At 49.1% G+C, this 22,007-nt stretch overlaps 1 protein-coding gene across 1 annotated transcript in view; it reads right to left on the bottom strand.

The window, feature by feature from the left end:
• The window catches only part of LOC147722574 (putative thiopurine S-methyltransferase), a 305,879-nt gene that overhangs the window by 96,015 nt on the left and 187,857 nt on the right, over nucleotides 1-22,007 (bottom strand). The window contains exon 4 of the mRNA XM_086965108.1: nucleotides 20,822-20,954. Coding sequence (XP_086821234.1) covers nucleotides 20,822-20,954 — 133 coding nt within the window. The remainder of the gene's footprint in view (nucleotides 1-20,821; nucleotides 20,955-22,007) is intronic.

Below are 22,007 nucleotides of genomic sequence, written 5' to 3'. Positions count from 1 at the left end.
CCGCTGGAACTGTCGCACTGCACCGCACCGGAGAGAAGCGTGCTGCAACAAAGAGGAAGCGTGTCGCCGTCGCTGCTGCCGTCACAACTCCGAAGAAGGAGGGTGTCGGCGCTGGAGCTGTCGTACTGCACTGCATCAGGAGAAGAATCTCGCAACGATGTCGGAGCGTGCCTGCCGTCACAACTCCGAAGGAGGGTGTCGCTGTCGCATTGCACCACATCGACCAAGAGCACCTCACATCCCCGAGAAGAGCGCCGTCGTCGGAGCTGCTGCCGTCGGATCTTGGATGTCGGCGCTGTAGTTGTCGCATCGAGCGGAAGCTTCACGTATCGTGGGAGAAGAGCGTCGCCGCTGGAGCTGTTGCCGTCGCATCGTAAGGGTGTCGCCGCTGCAGTCCACGCATCGAACTGAGAACTTATTGCATCCCTGAGAAGCGTGCCGCATCTGGAAGATCTTCACGTCTTTATTTCTTTGCACCTGACTTTGCCGCATTTCCCATCGCTGCGACATTGCTTGTCGTGGAAGCGCAACGCAACTTAAGGTACATTGACGCAGAGTGTCGCATCTAAGAACTGAACTGAACTAAGCTTAAATCTACCATCTTAAAGTAATCATAGTGTGTTTTTTTGTCGTTTATGGTCTTGTGGTAACTCTATATAAAGTCTACTTATTTTTTATATAAAACCTGTGTGGTGTCCATTTGCAGTGTTGTCACTGGGTTACTGTATGTGGTCACAACTGCTTAACTTACAACGCCTCTGAAATAATCCTTGCCAGCTTGCGCCACGCAACCTAGAGGGTGAGCAGGGGTTATTTTAGGTGTGTAATCCCCTTGTCCTGATTAGAAGAGAGGGTCCCTACTTGTCACAAGTACCTACCTGTGCCAACTAGAGACCCCCAAATCTAACAGCTATGGTCAAAGCTTTCTTACTTGTGAAGTGCCGGGCAGGACTCTCTTTGCTTTAACGTAGCAGATTTGGATACATTTGACAATACATCTAGCTATGCCTACCTACCTCAGAGATGGGATGACTTTTGTGAGGTTTTGCAAAGTTTATGAAGAGATGGTCAAACTAGCCAAAAGGCTTGGTCCTGTCGGTGTAATATATCAGAGCTTTTTTGACATGTAAGGTGTGCAGCACTCTTTCCACTACAAAATCCGTCTGTCGGAGAAAGACTGGGAGCTCTATGGCCTGGTTAAGATGGAATGGAGAAACCACCCTAGAGAGGAACTATGGATTGGTTTTAAAAACAACCCTGTCTTTATGGACCTAAAGAAACAGCATTTGTAGGACAAGTGCTTGCAGTTGACTAATGCATCTGAAAGAGGTAATGGTCACTAGGAAGCCCACCTTCCAGGAGAGCAACTTAGGGTGCATGAGTGCAAAGGTTGAAAGACAAAGGCCCCATAAAGTTTCTGAGGGCTGTATTAAGATTCTAAACGAGGGTAGGAGGCACTCTCGGGGATAACCCTCTAGAGGCCGTCTCTGAATGCTTTAACATCCGGAATTCTAAAAGGGATGAATGTTCTTTGTTCTGCATTTAAGCTGCAACAGCAGCTAATTGTAAACATATAGGGGTGTGATTATTTCAAGTGTACGAGGCAGCAGATGAAGTTCTGGACAGTAGGCTTTAACAGATCCAGATTTTTGGAAATACAGTAGTGCGCTAACCTTTTGCATTTTGCAGCACAGCAGGCCTGTGTTGTAGGCCGTCAAGCTTCTCTTAAGATGGACATACATTTTTAGAGACGTCTGAGAAACCTGAATTCTAGGACTCTAAGTGCCGGATCACCAAGTTGAATTGTCTGGGGTCTGGATACCTGGGTTGATCTCGCCTCTGTAAGATAAGGTCCATCCTGAGCGGGAACCCCTCAAGAGGGTTGATGAAATCTTCAGAAGCATGGAATACCAGAGTTGTCTGGCCCTAGTAGGAGCTATCAGTATGAGCATCAGTAATGTTTGCCTCAACTTCTTCACCATCTAGGAAAGTAGTGGGAAATGAGGAAAAGTGTAGGCAAATGTCTCTGACCAATTCATCTATAGTGCATTGCCAATGGACTGCAGGTATCTGAAAGCAAAGTTTGGGCATTGTGCATTGTTCTGAGGTGCCGAACAGGTTTATCTGTTGGGTGCCACAATGTTGGAAGTTCTAATGTAGAACTTTTGGTTTGATTTCCCACTTGTGAGTTTGTTGATGCGTCCTGCTGAGCAGGTCCACAAAGTCATTGTCCACCTTCAAAGGGTGTACCGTCATGAGGTGTATGCTGTGGCAAAGTGCCCAATGACAAATTCCCAATGTTGTGACATCTGAGGAGCGTGTGTGCCGTCCTATTTCAGTAGGCAGTACATGGCAGTCATGTTGTCTATCTTGATGAGGGAAACTTTGACCTGAATGAACTGAAGGAAAACTTTAACAGTCAGATGAACGGCTAGCTGTTCGAGGTAGTTGACGTGGCGAATCAGTTGATGAACATCCAAACCTGTGAGAGAGGCAATGGTGGTAATGGTCACCTGCAGAACGGGGTCTATGAAAGGTCTGCATTGCAACAAGTTGTTGCTGTTCCACCATTGGAGAGAGAGAGGTGAATTCTAGCCTGTAACAACATTAGGGGCCTGATTCACAAAGGTAAACTTACACTGTGTAAGTTTACAATTATTTGCTATTCACAAAGGAATTTACGAGTAGTATCTGTGCGGAGCCTTCACACATAAAAAGACAGGTCTTTTTATGTGCGTAGACTCCATAATCATAAAGATACTACTCTTAAATCCCTCTGCCAATAGCAAATAATTTTAAACTTACAAAAAAGTGTACATTTACCTTTGTGAATTAGGCCCTAGATGAAAACAAGTTACTTACCTGTAACTTTGGTTCCCCAGTATTGGTAACTTTCATAGATTCCCATGCTTTGTATCATTCCCCGTCGTCAACTTGGGAGCCTTGGTAAATAGAAAATACCATATCAGTATGTACAAAAGGGAAAGTAAGGCCTAGGCCTCATCTAATTTTGTAGCATATCTACCTCTTTTTGTAAAAGAGGCCAAAATTTTGCAACAGCCAATCAGATTAGCCTCACCCCATAGAACCCTCCTGAGAGAGCCTCAGATTTTCGTAGAAAAGAGGGATAGAAGGGAAAGCTCACCTCTCATTGGAAAAGATTCCTCAGGACTGCTTGTCTTACTGCTGCTTCGCTCCTCAAAGAGTCCAGGAAGTAGTGCTTTCTGAAAGTATGGACACTGCTCCATGTGGCTGCCCTACAAATGTCTCTTATAGGGACTCCAGCGAAAAGAGCTGCTGAAGAAGAAACTGATCTTGTGGAGTGAGCTCTTACATGTCTCCCCAGTAGCTTTCCTGCCGCTGTGTGGCAAAAATTTATTGCACTTGAAATCCAGCGTGCGATTCCTTGTTTCGAGAGAGGAAGTCCTTTCATGGGTGCACTAAAAGCCCCAAAAAATCCTTTGTGCGTTCAAGGTCAAATTTGAGACATCTCTGGACATCCAAGCAATGCAGAGACCGTTCTGCAGGGGATGTAGGCTGAGGAAAGAATGATTTTAAAACCACTGGCTCGTTCAAGTGGAAATCCGAAGGGACCTTTGGAATAAATGTTGGATTGCCCTTAAAATCACAGTGTCTTTTTTAACTGAAGAAAGGTTCTAGAATGGATAGAGCTTGTAATTCTCCTACTCTCCTAGCTGAAGTGAGGGCTAAAAGGAGAGCTAATTTCCAAGACAAACATTTTAAGTCCACCCTATGGATTGGCTCGAATGGAGATCTCATGAGATGAGCCAGAATCAGGTTGAGTTTCCAAGTCGGGGGTGGTGGACGCACTGGAGGAAAAACCCTGAAAAGACCTTTCAGCATGTTTGATAATTCTGGCCGACCAGAGAGAAGGACCCAAAGCTGATCTTCTGTATCTTGAAATAGCCGTCAGATGGACCTTAACAGAAGAATGAGAAAGACCTGATTTAGCCAGCGATAGAATGTAAGGCAGTATCTGATGAGGGGCTGAAGAGAATGGATGGATGCGTTCCCGATGACACCACAGACAGAAGCGCTTCCATTTAGCACGATAAGTTTTATTTGTACTTGGTGCCCGTGCTTGACTTAATATCTCCCTACATTCCTGAGGGATATCTAGGCTGTGGAATTCTCAGTGCTCAGGAGCCAGGGCTTCAAATGAAGAGAGCACGGATCTGGATGTACTACCTGTCCCTGGGACATTGTCAATAGAGATGGAATGGGACACAGGTGAAATGGATGGTCCTGAGATAAAAGAAGAAGCTCTGTGAACCAGAATTGGCGAGGCCACGCTGGTGCTATTAAGATCATCTGCAAGGTTCCATCTTTATTTTCCTGAGAAGTCGTGGGATTAGGGAAATTGGAGGAAAGTCGTAAACAAATGCGCCTATCCAAGCCATCGAAAGAGCATTCCCCAGTGATCCTCGATGGGGATCCCTGCTTGCATAGAGACCGCATTTCCTGTTTTCTGGAGTCGCAAACAGGTCTATTGTTGGAGTTCCCCAGCGTTGAAACACTTCCTCCAGAATGACTTGATCCAATTCCCGTAACAAGTCGATTTTAGACGACTTAAGGTGTCTGCTTTCGTGTTGAGAGTGCCTGGTAGATGCTCTGCTGAAAGAATGACCTTGTGGAGAATCACCCATTCCCATATCTCCTGGGCTTCTTTCGAGAGCAGATGTGATCTCGTACCTCCCTGTTTGTTTATGCAATGCATGGCCGTTGTGTTGTCCGTCCTGACCAGCACTGTTGCGTGTTGAACTTTCGGCCTAAAAGCTTGCAAGTCTAGGCACACCGCTCTGAGTTCTAAGAGATTGATATGAAGAAGAGGCTCTTCTCAACTCCAGTGATTGCTGACTTGGAGGTCCTGTAAGACAGCGCCCCAAACTTCCATTGAGTCATCTGTGGTTAGAATTAGAGGGGATGAAGCCATTCAGAAAGAGAGACATTTTGAGATATTCTCCTTGATAGCCCACCAACCAGCAGATTTTCTCATATAAGGAGTGATCCTTATCTTGTCCTCGAAAGAACCTTCCACCTGGCGCCATTGTATGTCTAGCTGTTCTTGCAAGGGACGCATTCTCAGTCTGCAATGCGGAACTAATGGTATGCAAGATGAGATCGTTCCTAGGAAAGACTTGTATTGACAAACTGTCAGGAATCGTCTTCTTCGTAAATGGTTGGCAGAGCAGATTAGCTGCTTTTGTCTTTCTTCCGTAGGAAAAGACTTGCAGCTTCTTGTATCCAGAATGGCACACAGGAACCTGTCCCTTCTGGATGGAACAAAGACTGATTTTTCCTTGTTGAGATTTAGACCCAGGTGTTTGAAAAGTTGGATGCAACTTTCGACTGCCCTTGTCGTTGCTGGAGACGATGGAGCCTTTATTAACCAGTCGTCTAGGTAAGGGAAAACTAGCAATTGCTTTCTTAGGAATGCTGCTACCGGGGCCAACACCTTCGTGAATATCCACGGTGCGGAACAGAGCCCGAAAGGTAGTACTTTGAACTGAAAGTGGCTCTTGGCTACTGTGAAGCGTAAATATTTTCTGTGAGCTGGGTGGATCGGGATGTGGAAATATGCGTCCTGGAGATCCAGGGTCGCCATGTAATCTCCTGGATTTAGAAGACGTAAGACGTCTTGAAGAGAGACCATTCGAAAAGAGAGTTTTATGAGATAGGTGTGAATAAGGAAAAATTTGGAATAGAACTCTTCTCCTCTTTCAGAGAGTGGCACTGGTTCTATCGCTCCTTTGTTGAGCAGATGACCAACTTCGAGAAGGAGAAGATGCAGATGTTTTGACTCTGTGGCGCGAGGGGCTCTGGGAGGTGGGGGCTTTTGGAATTCTAATGTATGGCCAAAAGGAACGATATTCAGGAGCCACCGATCTGTTGATATGATCTTCCAGGAATCGAGAAAATGTGTAATCCTGCCCCCTAACGATGTTACAAGGAGTGAGGACCGGTAGGCAGAGCCAGGAAGCCGCTATTGGCGTTTTGAGGTGACTCTCCCCTGCCGTCCTTGTGTATCTCTGGAAGATTGGCGAGAGAACAACGTCAATTGATTTTGCCGCTGAGAATATTGAGGTTTAAATGACTGAGAGGACTGTGAATAGGAAGAGTAGCGTTGTTGATAACCTCGCCTATATTTAGAGAATCCTTTACCTCTCGCACCCCTGAAAGGTACTTTTCGATATTGAAGTGTGCCCAAAGATTTCGCTGTTTCTGTATCTTTTTTAATGTCTTGTAAAGCATCATCTATATGCTTGCCAAACAGCATATTCCCATCGAAGGGCAGATCCAGAATTTTATTCTGCACCTCCGGGCGAAACCAGGTACATCTCAGCCAACCTTGACGCCTCAGGACCGCTGAACCTGCTAAGGCGCGAAAAGCCATTGTAGCAATGTCCATTGCCCAATCTATAATCTCAGATGAAGATCGTCCACCTTCTTCTAGGATCTTCATCGCTTCCGCCTTGGCGCTCTGAGGAAGCTGATCAATGAAAGGGAAAAGATCGCACCACATTTGGCGATCATATTGTCCCAAAATCGCTAGTGCGTTCGAGGCCCTAACCAGAAGGCTAGACATAGAGGAGAACCTCTTGCCCACATTGTCCAGGCGCCTGCCCTCTATGTCTGGCGGTGCTGTCAGGGGTGAAGTCGGGTTCCTTGAATTTCTTTGGACCGCCTGAGAAATAACCGAGTCCGGTTTAGGTTGTCCAATAAGACAGGCAGGACTGTTGTCCCGAGCTTTATATCTTTTTCTCCAGGCGTAGTAGAACCGGAACTACAGTTGCTGGAGACTGCATTACCTTCTTGCCTTCATTCCAAACATGTTCTACAATGGGTATGGAACAAATAGATTTTTTGTAGGGCTCTTTACAATCAAAGAGGAAACAGTCTGATTGTGACACAGGAACAGGAAGGCCAAATCTTTTTGGTGCCCTTTCCATCAGAACCATTGTGGAAACCTCCTATGTCCACAGGAGACGAATCCACCTGGCCCGGAGATGGTGAAGCCGGATCTGAGATAACATAATCGTCCCATCCTGTGTTAGGATCTTGGGTCTGTTCCACATTCTGGTCCTCATCTGATGATTCATCATCATCATCATCAGGTACTGTCACTATATCATGCCCTTCTAGCAAAGGTTGTTCTCCCTGCCTTTGAGAGGTTGATGCCACAGAAACAGGAGGTTGCTGATGTGGTGGCGGAGGAGGTTGCTGAGGTGGTGGCGGAGGAGGCTGTATGGTTCCGGAGGTTTCTGATGGGAACCTCCTCTTGTAATCCAACCACATTAGTTGTAGATCATTTATAAGTGAAGATGGCATGGCAACCATACCTTGTCCTGATGGTTCCTGACATGTCTCACGTGGAGTGAAATGAGTTTCTGGATGATGCTGATCCAGATAATAGTCCTCTGAGTCCAAGTCCTGGTACTTTACCTGAAGTAGGGAAGGACTATAAGCATCTCCATATGGACTGTCATCCTCATCAGAATATTCCTCCTCCAGAAGAAGAGGTGGAGGCAATGGTGTTACCCTACAGGGTGATGTCATTTCCGGTGTTATTAGTCTTTTCCTGGTGGAAATTTTCACTTTTTGGAACGTCGACGGTGTCGTCGACGAGGAAATCGTCATCGTTGGAAGCGTCGTCGACGGCGGAGTCGTCCTCGTCGACACTATCGCCGGCGACATCAACGTCGACGTCAAGGTTGTTAGTCTTGTCGACGTAGGATGTAACGTTGCGTAGTCATTGTCGACGAAGCTCTCGACGACGGGCCCGTCAACGGAGCAGAAATTGAAACCACTTGAGTTTTTGACGTCGACGTACCTGAGGAGATTGTCGTCGACGGACAAATTTTCTTCTCTCCTTTCGCTTCCTGAGGCGTACTCGAAGGTTTCTTGAAGATTTTCTCCTTTTCTGATGGCGAAGAGGCAACAGAAAGGCCTTGACTTGCCTTTTTTCCAGATGAAGCCTCAGGAAGATGTCCCTCTTTCTCCTTTGGGTGGTAAGATTTTGTGGGACTAAGCCTTTTAGACCTTTCAGAGGTCTTTTGAGAGCCTTTAGCAGGAGGTTCGGCTGAAGTAGAAGGGGAAGACCTACCCCTTATTGTAGACCTCCTCGAAGATGTAGCTGAGGAAGAGTCTTCACTGTCACTAGACAGAAACTCCTTCCGAGACTTCATCTTCTGTAGCCAAGTCAGAAGTCTTACTTCTCGGTCTCTCAGAGTTTGGGTTGAGAAGGTCCTGCAGATCTTACACTCAGTGGCTTTGTGATCTGTATATAAGCAATAAATGCAATCTTTATGCTTATCTTAGACATACAGCCTCTTTTTTGAGCAAGTAGCACAAGCTTTGAATAAAGCTTTCTTTTCAGACATCCCAAGGACCTCAAGAACTACCGACCCATCTCCCTGCTCTCGTTCCCGGCGAAGGTCATCGAAAAGGCTGTCAACGTACAACTGACCAGCTTCCTCGAAGAGAACAACATTCTGGACCCATCCCAGTCAGGGTTCCGCAGCAACCACATCACCGAAACTGCCCTCATCGCTGCCACCGACGACATCAGGAACATGCTCGACAACGGAGATACCGCGGCCCTCATCCTCCTGGACCTGTCAGCCGCTTTCGACACAGTCTGCCACCGCACACTAGGAGCACGCATCCACAATGCAGGAATCCAAGAGAAGGCCCTGGACTGGACCACCTCCTTCCTCTCCGGGAGAACCCAGAGCGTCTGCCTCCCCCACCTTCCGCTCTGAAGCCACCGAGATCATCTGCGGCGTACCCCAAGGCTCATCTCTCAGCCCAACGTTGTTTAACGTCTACATGGCACCACTCGCCCACGTCGCCCGACCTAAACATCATCTCCGCCGATGACACCCAGCTGATACTCTCGCTCACCAAGGTCCCCCAAACCGCCAAAACCAATCTCCACGAAGGAATGAAGGCCATCGCCGACTGGATGAGGAACAGCCGACTGAAGCTGAACTCGGACAAGACGGAGGTCCTCATCCTCGGCTCCACCCCCTCGGCCTGGGACGACTCCTGGTGGCCGACGCCACTAGGAGCACCCCCTACACCCACCAACCATGCACGAAACCTAGGAGTCATCCTCGACTCCACACTCTCCATGACAAAGCAGGTGAACGCCGTCTCCTCCTCCTGCCTCAACACCCTCCGCATGCTTCGCAGGATCTTCAAGTGGATCCCCACCGAAACTAGAAGGACGGTCACCCAGGCCCTCGTCAGCAGCCGACTGGACTACGGCAACCCACTCTACGCAGGAGCCCCGGCCAAACTCCTGAAACGACTCCAACGCATCCAGAACGCCTCAGCACGCCTGATCCTCGACATCTCCCGCCGCAGCCACATCACACCCCACCTGAAAGACCTGCACTGGCTCCCCATCAACAAGAGGATTACCTTCAAGCTCCTCACCGGAGCTGTCCGGAGCTTTATATTTTTTCTCCAGGCGTGGTAGAACCGGAATTACAGTTGCTGGAGACTGCATTACCTTCTTGCCTTCATTCCAAACATGTTCTACAATGGGTATGGAACAAATAGATTTTTTGTAGGGCTCTTTACAATCAAAGAGGAAACAGTCTGATTGTGACACAGGAACAGGAAGGCCAAATCTTTTTGGTGCCCTTTCCATCAGAACCATTGTGGAAACCTCCTATGTCCACAGGAGACGAATCCACCTGGCCCGGAGATGGTGAAGCCGGATCTGAGATAACATAATCGTCCCATCCTGTGTTAGGATCTTGGGTCTGTTCCACATTCTGGTCCTCATCTGATGATTCATCATCATCATCATCAGGTACTGTCACTATATCATGCCCTTCTAGCAAAGGTTGTTCTCCCTGCCTTTGAGAGGTTGATGCCACAGAAACAGGAGGTTGCTGATGTGGTGGCGGAGGAGGTTGCTGAGGTGGTGGCGGAGGAGGCTGTATGGTTCCGGAGGTTTCTGATGGGAACCTCCTCTTGTAATCCAACCACATTAGTTGTAGATCATTTATAAGTGAAGATGGCATGGCAACCATACCTTGTCCTGATGGTTCCTGACATGTCTCACGTGGAGTGAAATGAGTTTCTGGATGATGCTGATCCAGATAATAGTCCTCTGAGTCCGAGTCCTGGTACTTTACCTGAAGTAGGGAAGGACTATAAGCATCTCCATATGGACTGTCCTCCTCATCAGAATATTCCTCCTCCAGAAGAAGAGGTGGAGGCAATGGTGTTACCCTACAGGGTGATGTCATTTCCGGTGTTATTAGTCTTTTCCTGGTGGAAATTTTCACTTTTTGGAACGTCGACGGTGTCGTCGACGAGGAAATCGTCATCGTTGGAAGCGTCGTCGACGGCGGAGTCGTCCTCGTCGACACTATCGCCGGCGACATCAACGTCGACGTCAAGGTTGTTAGTCTTGTCGACGTAGGATGTAACGTTGCGTAGTCATTGTTGACGAAGCTCTCGACGACGGGCCCGTCAACGGAGCAGAAATTGAAACCACTTGAGTTTTTGACGTCGACGTACCTGAGGAGATTGTCGTCGACGGACAAATTTTCTTCTCTCCTTTCGCTTCCTGAGGCGTACTCGAAGGTTTCTTGAAGATTTTCTCCTTTTCTGATGGCGAAGAGGCAACAGAAAGGCCTTGACTTGCCTTTTTTCCAGATGAAGCCTCAGGAAGATGTCCCTCTTTCTCCTTTGGGTGGTAAGATTTTGTGGGACTAAGCCTTTTAGACCTTTCAGAGGTCTTTTGAGAGCCTTTAGCAGGAGGTTCGGCTGAAGTAGAAGGGGAAGACCTACCCCTTATTGTAGACCTCCTCGAAGATGTAGCTGAGGAAGAGTCTTCACTGTCACTAGACAGAAACTCCTTCCGAGACTTCATCTTCTGTAGCCAAGTCAGAAGTCTTACTTCTCGGTCTCTCAGAGTTTGGGTCGAGAAGGTCCTGCAGATCTTACACTCAGTGGCTTTGTGATCTGGATATAAGCAATAAATGCAATCTTTATGCTTATCTTAGACATACAGCCTCTTCTTTGAGCAAGTAGCACAAGCTTTGAATAAAGCTTTCTTTTCAGACATTCCAAGGACCTCAAGAACTACCGACCCATCTCCCTGCTCTTGTTCCCGGCGAAGGTCATCGAAAAGGCTGTCAACGTACAACTGACCAGCTTCCTCGAAGAGAACAACATTCTGGACCCATCCCAGTCAGGGTTCCGCAGCAACCACATCACCGAAACTGCCCTCATCGCTGCCACCGACGACATCAGGAACATGCTCGACAACGGAGATACCGCGGCCCTCATCCTCCTGGACCTGTCAGCCGCTTTCGACACAGTCTGCCACCGCACACTAGGAGCACGCATCCACAATGCAGGAATCCAAGAGAAGGCCCTGGACTGGACCACCTCCTTCCTCTCCGGGAGAACCCAGAGCGTCTGCCTCCCCCACCTTCCGCTCTGAAGCCACCGAGATCATCTGCGGCGTACCCCAAGGCTCATCTCTCAGCCCAACGTTGTTTAACGTCTACATGGCACCACTCGCCCACGTCGCCCGACCTAAACATCATCTCCGCCGATGACACCCAGCTGATACTCTCGCTCACCAAGGTCCCCCAAACCGCCAAAACCAATCTCCACGAAGGAATGAAGGCCATCGCCGACTGGATGAGGAACAGCCGACTGAAGCTGAACTCGGACAAGACGGAGGTCCTCATCCTCGGCTCCACCCCCTCGGCCTGGGACGACTCCTGGTGGCCAACGCCACTAGGAGCACCCCCTACACCCACCAACCATGCACGAAACCTAGGAGTCATCCTCGACTCCACACTCTCCATGACAAAGCAGGTGAACGCCGTCTCCTCCTCCTGCCTCAACACCCTCCGCATGCTTCGCAGGATCTTCAAGTGGATCCCCACCGAAACTAGAAGGACGGTCACCCAGGCCCTCGTCAGCAGCCGACTGGACTACGGCAACCCACTCTACGCAGGAGCCCCGGCCAAACTCCTGAAACGACTCCAACGCATCCAGAACGCCTCAGCACGCCTGATCCTCGACATCTCCCGCCGCAGCCACATCACACCCCACCTGAAAGACCTGCACTGGCTCCCCATCAACAAGAGGATTACCTTCAAGCTCCTCACCCACGCACACAAGGCACTCCACAACACCGGACCAGCGTGCCTCAACAGATGACTTAGCCTCTACACAACCGCCAGCCAGCTTCGCTCCGCCGACCACGCCCTCGCCACCGTCCCCCGCATCAGAAGAATGACAGGCAGCGGCAGATCATTCTCCCACCTCGCCGCCAAGACGTGAACACCCTCCCCATCCGCCTACGGCAGACCGAAGACCTTCTAACCTTCAGAAGACTCCTCAAGACCTGGCTCTTCAAACAGTAGCAGCACCCCCCCGCGCCTTGAGACACTTGCGGGTATGTAGTGCACTTTACAAATGCTATGACTGATTGATTGATTGACATCCTGAAGAGAGACTCCCTTAACACAACATTCGATAGAAAATCTGAGGCTCTCTCAGGAGGGTTCAATGGGGTTAGGCTAATCTGATTGGCTGTTGTAAAATGTTGGTCTCTTTTACAAAAAGAGGTAGATAGGCTACAAAATGAGATGAGGCCTAGGCCTTACTTTCTCTTTTGTACATACTGCTATGGTATTTTCTATTTACCGAGGCTCCCAGGCTGACAACGGGGAATGATACAAAGCATGGGAATCTATGAAACTTTCAATACTGGGGCAACTTCCAAGTTATCCTCTGCTTGCACCACTGAACTACGAGGCACTCCTTCAGAGGAAACATAGGTAGCCTAGTCTGAGATACAAAGGTGATGCAGAAGCCCATCATTCCTAGAATGTGCATCACGGTCCAGACCGTAAAATGACGTTTATGCGTTTGTGTGTTGTCTAAATACTGCAGCCTGTTGCTCCTCTTGATCAGACAATCATTAAAGTTCGGGGAAGTCATGAATTCTCTCCCTTCGCAGAGGCGCAGCGACCACTGCGAGGCACTTCGTAATCAACCGTGGTGATACCCAAAGAAAGATGTTTGGGGCTTCACTTGTTGGTACATATTGTGGTGTGCCTAAAGCCCCCTTTGGTGCAATAGGGTCTTTGGGTATTGGAAGGCGTGGCACAACACATATGAGGCTTAGTGGTGGTTGGAAGACAAGCATGTGTGCACACATTGTGATTGTCCGCCAACATGTACATATCGAATTACAGAGTCCATACCATCACCAATATGGGATTAGCATTCTCTAAAATTGGAGGATTGGAAATGACACGTGGCCCCTAAACGGTGCGGTGAGTTGACAAGGGGACCCAGTTGCCCCAAGAGTTGAACAACAGGTTTCAGGGTCTCTGGAGGTATTGATGTGTCAGAAGGAATGGTGACTAGTCCTATCCAACGCACCAGGATCAAAAGGGAATTGTTGAGACTGTAGAAACATGTTCAGCACATGCGAGACTCATGCCCTCTCGGAACAAATCCGAACCCGGGGAGCAGAACAATCTAACATGAAGTCAGTGGCCATGCGCAGTGTCCACCAAGTGAGGTGAGACCCTCCTTATAAGAAAGACAACTTGCAAATGTCTGAGCCCAACATTAAATGGCAGAAGTATACAAAGTCTACCACCAGACATGACACAATCATAGATTTTCTCTACTAATGTTGATACTTTACCTTGGAAAATGAAGTCACACACAAGTATTTGAATGCATGCATTGTACTGCATTTATGTTTATAGGGCAGATTGAATATGCTACTTACTAGTATGCATCTGTTCTTGGCATGTAGGGCTGCTGACATTCATATCTGTGCATAGATCGCCGCCTAGTGTTGGGTCCGGATGATTGCACATTGTTGTCCTGGAAGAGTCTTCGAAGTATCACGAGATAGGTGGCTCCTCCCCTGGACTACAGTGCGCATGGGCATCGACTCCATCCCCAGATTGTTTTTAGCCATTGTGGCCAAGATGGAGTGAAACTTAGTGAATGATGACCATGCTATGAGTATATATGTGAATACTGCAGCTGCTACAGGCGCCGGGGAGGAGGGCGGGCAATATGAATGTCAGCAGCCCTACATGCCAAGAACAGATGCATACTAGTAAGTAGCATATTCAGTTCGAGGCATGTGGGCTGCTAAATTCATATCTGTGCATAGAATACATAGCAGTCCCTCCATTAACGGCGGCCGCCCGTGCCAGCTGCAGCAGTTTGGAAAAGTGTCTTGAGAACAGCCTGCCCTACAGCTGCCTGCTGTTTGGAGTGCACATCAACACAGTAATGTTTAGTAAATGTGTGTGTGGTAGACCATGTTGCTGCTCTACATATGTCCTCTAAGGGAATGTTTCCAAGGAAAACCATATAGGCCCCCAACTTTCTGGTGGAGTGGGCTCTTGGCGGAATGGTAAGAGTGCGTTTTGCTTTTGCATAGCAGATCTGGATACATTTAACGATCCACCTAGCAATACCAGCCTTGGAAATAGGGTTACCTTTGTGGTGTGGCGCAAAGGCGACAAAGAGTTGTTTAGTCTTTCTAAAATCCTTGGTCCTATCAATGTAATACCTTAGGGCCCGCCTAACGTCAAGGGTGTGGAGCATCCGCTCCGTCAGTGACTCAGGATTTTGAAAGAAAACAGGCAATTCGATTGTTTGGTTGATGTGGAACTGAGACACAACCTTGGGCAGGAATTTAGGGTTAGTGCGCAGCACCACCCTGTTGGAATGAATTTGGATAAAAGGCTCTTGGATTGTGAGGGCTTGCAATTCACTGACCCGCCGTAGCGATGTAATTGCTCCGAGGAAAGCCACTTTTCACGTTAAGAACTGAATCTCGCAGGAATGCAGTGGTTCAAAGGGAGGACCCATCAGTCTGGTAAGAACCACATTGAGGTTCCACTCAGGAGCTGGTGGAGTCCGTGGCGGAATGACTCGTTTGAGACCTTCCAAAAAAGCTTTGATGGCAGGCACCTTGAAGAGCGAAAGGTGTTGTCTATTTTGGAGATACGCGGCCATTGCAGACAGATGAATGCGAATGGAAGTATATTCCAGATTACACTTGTACAGATGGAACAGGTAACAGATGATGTCTTGAATGGAAGCATCAAGCGGGTTAATGTTGTGGTTTGCACAATAAATGGCAAACCGCTTCCATTTTGCCGCGTAGCAGGCTCTAGTAGTTGGCTTCCTTGCCTCCCGAATGATGTCCATGCAATTGGGAGGTAAGTTTAGGTAGCCAAACTCTAGGACTTCAGGAGCCAGATCGCCAGGTTGAGCTGTTGCGGATCTGGGTGCTGAATGTCGCCATGGCTCTGCGTCAGAAGGCTGGGGGTGAGACGTAGCCTCTGATGTGGTACCACAGACAATTCCAGAAACGTGGTGTACCATGGTTGACGAGCCCATGTTGGAGCAACCAGGATGAGAGTCATCGAGTGTTGCCTGAGTTTGCGTGCCACCAGCGGTATCAGTGGTGCTGGGGGAAAAGCGTACGCAAATTTGCCTTACCAGTTCATCCATATCGCATTGCCCTGCGACAGTGGGTGTGGGAATCTGGCGGCGAAGCTTTGGCATTTTGCGTTCTCCTGAGTGGCGAACAGGTCGATCTCTGGATGACCCCACCTTTGGAAGTACGGCTGGAGTACTGATGGATGTATCTCCCACTCGTGCATTTGGTGGCTGTGCCTGCTGAGCAGGTCCGCCATCTGATTGTCTTTGCCTGGGAGATGCTCCGCCATGAGGAAGATGTTCCTCTGAATGGCCCACTTCCACATGCTCTGAGCCAGATGAGACAGCTGCGGAGAGTGTGTGCCTCCCTGCTTCTGAATGTAGTACATCGCCGTCATGTTGTCCGTCCGGATCAACACGACCTTGTTGCATAGATGTACCTTGAAGGCCTTTAGTGCCATGAAGATTGCCATCAGTTCCAGAACATTGATGTGCATCTTCCCCTGTTGCTGCGTCCATAGTCCCTGCACAGTGTATTGGAGTACATGCGCTCCCCATCCTTGGAGAGAAGCGTCCGTTGTCAGGATAATCTGTGGCACAGGCTCCTGAAACGGTCGGCCCTTGCAAAGGTTTCGTGGATTCCACCAATGCAGAGAGTTGTACGCCCGACCGCTCACCAACACTAGGTCTTTCAACTGGTTGTGAGCCTGAGTCCACTGACGTGCCAAGCACTCCTGAAGCGGACACATATGTAGTCTCGCGTGCGGGACAATGGAGATGCAGGAGGCCATCATGCCTATCAACTGCATGAACACTCTCGCTGGAAGCGAGTGTTGAGGTCTGAATCTTTGGATCAGCGACTGAATGCTGTTGACTCTCACTGAATTCGGCTGTGCTGTGGCCGCCAGAGTATTTATAGTCGCACCCAGATACTGCCGTATGTGGGCGGGCTGGAGATGGGATTTTGGATAATTCAGTGAGAAACCCAGATCGTGCAGAAGGTGAATGGTGTGGGACACGTGGTATGCACACTGCTGGGCCGACTTCGCCTGAATGAGCCAGTCGTCCAGATAGGGGTAGACGTGAATGTTTTGACGTCTGAGATGTGCCGCCACCGTCGCCAGGCACTTTGTGAAAACCCTGGGTGCCGTGGTGACCCCAAAAGGCAAAACCTTGAACTGGTAGTACTGGTCTTGTATGGTGAACCTGAGGTATTTTCTGTGTGAAGGATGTAGTGGAATGTGGAAGTACGCATCCTTCAGGTCCAGAGTTGCCAGGAAGTCCCCCTGTTGAAGCAGTGGGAGAACCTGCTGCAGTGTGAGCATGTGGAAATGCTTTGATAGGATGTAAAAGTTGAGGGGCCTGAGATCCAGGATGGGTCTGAGGGATCCGTCCTTCTTCGGAATAAGAAAGTACAGGGAGTAAACTCCTGTGCCCCTTTCCTGCAAGGGCACGAGCTCTATTGCCCCTTTTTGCAGCATGACTGTGACCTCCTGCTGCAATAAGTGCAAGTCCTCGTCGGACATAGGACGGTGCCTTGGGGGTATGTTGGGTGGAGTGGATGTGAGCTCCAGACAATAACCGAATTGGACAAGTGTCCTGACCCACCTGTCCGTGGTGATGGACTTCCACACGGGCAGGAACTGCTGGAGTCTCCCCCCGACCGGTGTGGCGTGGTCGGGGGGCAGTGACAAGGCGTCACTGTTTGTTGGCGGTGGAGGACCTGGAGCTGTTGTTGCCACGTCCTCTGCCCTTGGTGTTGTTGCCGCGGTAACCACCTCGACCCTTGTTGGTATAAGAAGTTTGGGTGTTGCTTTTGTAGAACTGCGCTGACTGCGAGAGTTGACCCCTTGAGGTGCCCCTAGTATTGGAGCGACGAAATACCCACTCCGAAACTGCTGGGATTGCAAGGCACCCATAGATTTTGCGGTGTCGGTGTCCTTCTTCATCTTTTCAAGGGTGGTATCAACCTCAGGGCCAAACAGGTGATCTGGGTTGACCGTTTGGTTCAAGATGGTAGTTTGAATGTCCGGCTTGAACCCAGATATCCTTAGCCATGCATGTCTACGAAGCATAACGCTAGTGTTAATAGCGCGTGCGGCGGTGTCAGCCACGTCTAGTGCGCACTTTATGGAAGCATTGGAGATAAGCTTCCCCTCCTGTATCAACATTTCCGCTGCTTCCTTATATTGATCTGGCAAATGCTGTAAAAGGGTCTCTAGAGTATCATAGTGTGCCCTGTCATAACGCGCCAGTAGCGCCTGCGTGTTGGATATGCGCCACATATTGGCTGCCTGCGCTGCCACCCTTTTCCCTGAAGCCTCAAAGACTTTTGATTCCTTGTCTGGGGGAGGAGCATCACCCGTAGTCTGTGAGTTGGCTCTTTTGCGGGCATTGGAGACAAACAGGGAATCCAGAGGCAACTGTCCCTTGATATAAGTTGGATCAGTGGGCGCCGCCCTGTACTTCTTGTCGATTCTCGGGTTGATGACCCTTGCCCGGGTGGGCTCTTTGAACACCTCAGCTGCGTGCTTCAAAACACCCTTCAGCATTGGCAGAGTCTTTACAGTCTTTTCAGAGACCGAAAAGGTGTCAAAGAGGAAGTCGACGTCCACTGGGTCAGCATGGAGCTGGACGTTGTGATTGGTTGCTGCCCTCTCAATGAGAAAATTACAAAAAACAATTTGATGGACAGAATGTAGATCAATGTCTTACATTCACCCCAGTACAAGGATCTGGGCCTAAATCCATCGTTTTTTGCACTCCACACCACCCTGGGTTAGATAATGGCTTTATGCAAATCAGAAACCGGTCCGGTCCTCGGATGCTTGATTCCGGTCTGGGAAAGATATGGCTGTTGTAGTTCGGACTGGACTGTTCCCATGGGGCACAGGGTCAGAGCTGATTTGCATAAAGCCATTATCTGACCCAGGGTGGTGTGGAGTGCAAAAAACGATGGATTTAGGCCCAGATCCTTGTACTGGGGTGAATGTAAGACATTGATCTACATTCTGTCCATCAAATTGTTTTTTGTAATTTTCTGCCCTCTCAATGAGGGCATTGAAGGCCACAGAGTCCTCAGTGGGGGAAGTTTTGGCTGAGAAAAGCTGAGGCTCCTGTCCAGAATGCGGGTCTCCAGGATCGCCACCAGCAGACCATGGTTCAGTCACATCCTCTGGGTCTGTGTAGATGGGATAGCTGTACTCATCCTCTTCGTCGCCTTCACCTGCCTCAACATTGGAATGAGTGGGCGAGAGTTCGTGAGCCTGTGGCAAAATGGGCTCTATTAATGCAGGAGTACCAGCAGAGTCCATCTTCCTTTTGAGTGGAATCTTGTATGACTCCAATTGAGGTTCAGGGGTGATTTTTCTCTTCAGGAGGGAAAGTCTGCCCGTGTTGGCGTCGATGAAATGCTCCTGACGCTCCTCCTCTGCAAGTGGTCGTTGCCGTGGGCCGGGCACCACCAACGACTGTTTCGGCGTCGAAGACACCTTCTCGGGCACGCCAACCCTTGGTTTAGCCGCGAAAGCCTTCGGCGCGTCTTAGGCGGCAAGGTGAAAAGGATCGGCGTAGGCGCCTCTCCAGAGGCTTGGGCGGCACAGGGTCCTTCGGCTTGACAGCTGCGGCCCCTTCCCTGATTCGTTGTAGGGACTCCGTAACCTTTTTAGTGAATGAGGCGTATGGACGCGCCGGTTCGACAGAGTCTTTAGCGGCTGGCTTTGGAGCGGAGGCTGACGATGCACCCTTCGGAGTCGACGCACTCGGCCAGGCAGAGAGGGACTTCGGGTCGTCCTGCCGCTTCTTCGGGTCGAGAGTGGACCTTTTGGGGTCGTCGACCGTTTTCTTGCCTTCGAGTCGACCCTTGCCGGCGTCGACTGTCTTCGGCGCCAATGCGGCTGCGTCGGACCCCTTAACCTTCGGCTTCGATGTAGCAGCCTTTGGGTCGGCCATTTTGGCATGGCTCTTCGGCTCGACGGCCATCTTCGATTTCTTCTGCGCCGAGGCCTCCGAAGTCTTCGACCCGACCAGTGCGATCCGCACTTTCGGTTTCGATATTTCTGGCGTCGAGACCGCAGGTTTCACTTTCGGTTTTGGAGGCACCGGGAGTGATTCTGTATTAATGTCCGTGGCCGGGCCGGAAGGCGGAGCCGTGGAACGTACATCAAGGTCTCGGGTAAGGCCCGAAGGCGATCCCTCGACCTGGGCCTCATGAATTTGGATGGCCCCGGAGTCAGTCTGAGGAAGTTCCTCGTCCGAGCTATCCTCTACGGTGGCAAGGGCCCCGTCGTCGTCCCCTACCTCCTCGACGACTTCATCGAAATCCTCGGCCTCTGCGTCGTAGTCGTCCTCGACCTCCGACGCGGGGTTAGATTCCGTGATCTCCTGGATATCGTCGTCCTCGACATCCCCAGCATCGAAGATGTCCGTAGGCGGTGGGGCAGATTGCTGGGCCTCCAGGCGCGCAGCTCGACGGAGCTTGAGCGTTTTCTTGGACCGGAACCTGGAACAGGCCATACACTTGGCCTCGTCGTGGTCCGGTGACAAGCACTTGTTACACACCGGGTGTACATCTATATGTGGGTACTTTGAGGCACACACCGGGCATCGTTTGAAAGGACTTCGTTCCATGATGAATGAAGAGTCTGGAGCGTCGACTAGGCCCCTCCGCGCCGAAAGCACGCGGAAGAACAATGTCGGTTTGGAGCCGAGAAGTTACGAACCCGAACGAAAGACAATACCGACGCAAGTCCTAAAGACCTTTTGGTCTCAAGCAAAGTGAAGTTAAGAACTATCGATTCCGACAGGAGGGAACCGAACACATCCAAACCCAATGGCGGAAAAAAACAATTTGGGGATGGAGTCGATGCCCATGCGCACTGTAGTCCAGGGGAGGAGCCACCTATCTCGTGATACTTCGAAGACTCTTCCAGGACAACAATGTGCAATCATCCGGACCCAGCACTAGGCGGCGATCTATGCACAGATATGAATTCAGCAGCCCACATGCCTCGAACATGATGTTGTGGAAGGGGGTGTTAATGGCTGCATCCTCCTCTCATTTTAAAGTGCTTTGAGAATCAGTTTCCATTTGCCATCACAGATGGTATCGTCAGAATACCACTACTTGGGAATAGTAGAATAAGAGAAAGAAAACTGTAATGAAAATCAGCCTTTAAAGGAGGCCTTCTGGTGCAAAATGTGTTCTTTCTTCAATGAACACTTGCAAACCAAAGAGGGGATGTTTCCCCTCTTGGGTTTGCAAGAGTTCATTGAAGAAAGGGTTATAAGGAAAGTGAAGTTAGATATAATTTTAATGTACAAATCAAACCTTAAACAATTTGGCCCCCGGTATTTCAGGAACATCTTCTTCAACATATGGAACATTTTGTTCAGTGAAGAAGTCTTTTAGTCCAATTTCACTAATGTCCACTCCAGTAATCGTGTGTCCCATATCTGCTAACCTAAAGAAACATTAAAGAAGGTTAGTGTTGTAACTAGATTTATCTCCTTTAGGTTGCTCAGCCAGTATGAGTGAGATGTCTGCGTGGAATGTTGGTGTGCGTGATGTCAGAGTGAATAGAATGTGTGTGTGCCTGGTGCGTGTGGAGAATGTCAGTTGGTGAGTGAGGGCTGAGCAACATCCATCAAGCTCCTGGTGGGACCTAATTCTTATCTTATTGAAACCAACTAATAAACATCATACTTGGATCAATTACCTGGCTACCATCTACTTCATATCTTCATTTCCCACAACATTTTGGCGACGTTTTGGAAAAGTATTAAGAACTTACAGCGTGCAAGGACGATAAAGAAGTAAAGAAACTGCAACTTTTGAAACTGAAAGCCATGAATTTGGCTATTTCAAATCAAAGAAGGTTATCTCTGCTTAAAAGAAAAAAATAAACAAGAGAACAACCCTGGTAAGTCCCACCAGTGTCCCTTTCCAACGGACAGCCTACTAATCCAGGGTGTTGATCTGAATGAACTTATTCTTGTGACAGATAGCGTGTGAAAAGGCAGTCATTGGTACTACGTTCATCAGACTGTGTGTTATGTTAATTCAAAAGACGCTTTACAGTACTGTAATCTCTACTTGCTTTGAGATGGAAAGCTCTGTGAGGTACGATGAGACATGTGCTTCACTTTTCTGTCCAATGGTGAACTTATGAGAATTGTAAAGCACGCAGTGGATGAAAAAAATGCAGACAGAAATATTATGTGCTTTCGGAGCAGCACATACATTTTGAAAACAGTCTGAGCTGTCACATCGTGTGTAGAGAGAATTACATGCAGCAAATGCATTTTGAAAACAGTCTGAGCTGTCACATCGTGTGTTGAAAGAATTACACGCAGCGGATGCTTTTTTTAAAGCAATTTGAGCTGTCACATTGTGTGCCTGGAACATTTCGAAATTAAGAACAGGCAGCGCATGTATTTAGAAAATGAGCGGAGTCTTGTGGAAAGTATCTGCACATACTTTGGGAATGTTTTTCATCACGATTGAAGATGCGCCA

This window comes from Lissotriton vulgaris, chromosome 4_1, assembly GCF_964263255.1.
Source record: "Lissotriton vulgaris chromosome 4_1, aLisVul1.2, whole genome shotgun sequence".
NCBI lineage: Eukaryota > Metazoa > Chordata > Amphibia > Caudata > Salamandridae > Lissotriton > Lissotriton vulgaris.
Note: the sequence above shows the minus strand (reverse complement) of the source record. Positions and strands in the feature narration are given on the sequence as shown.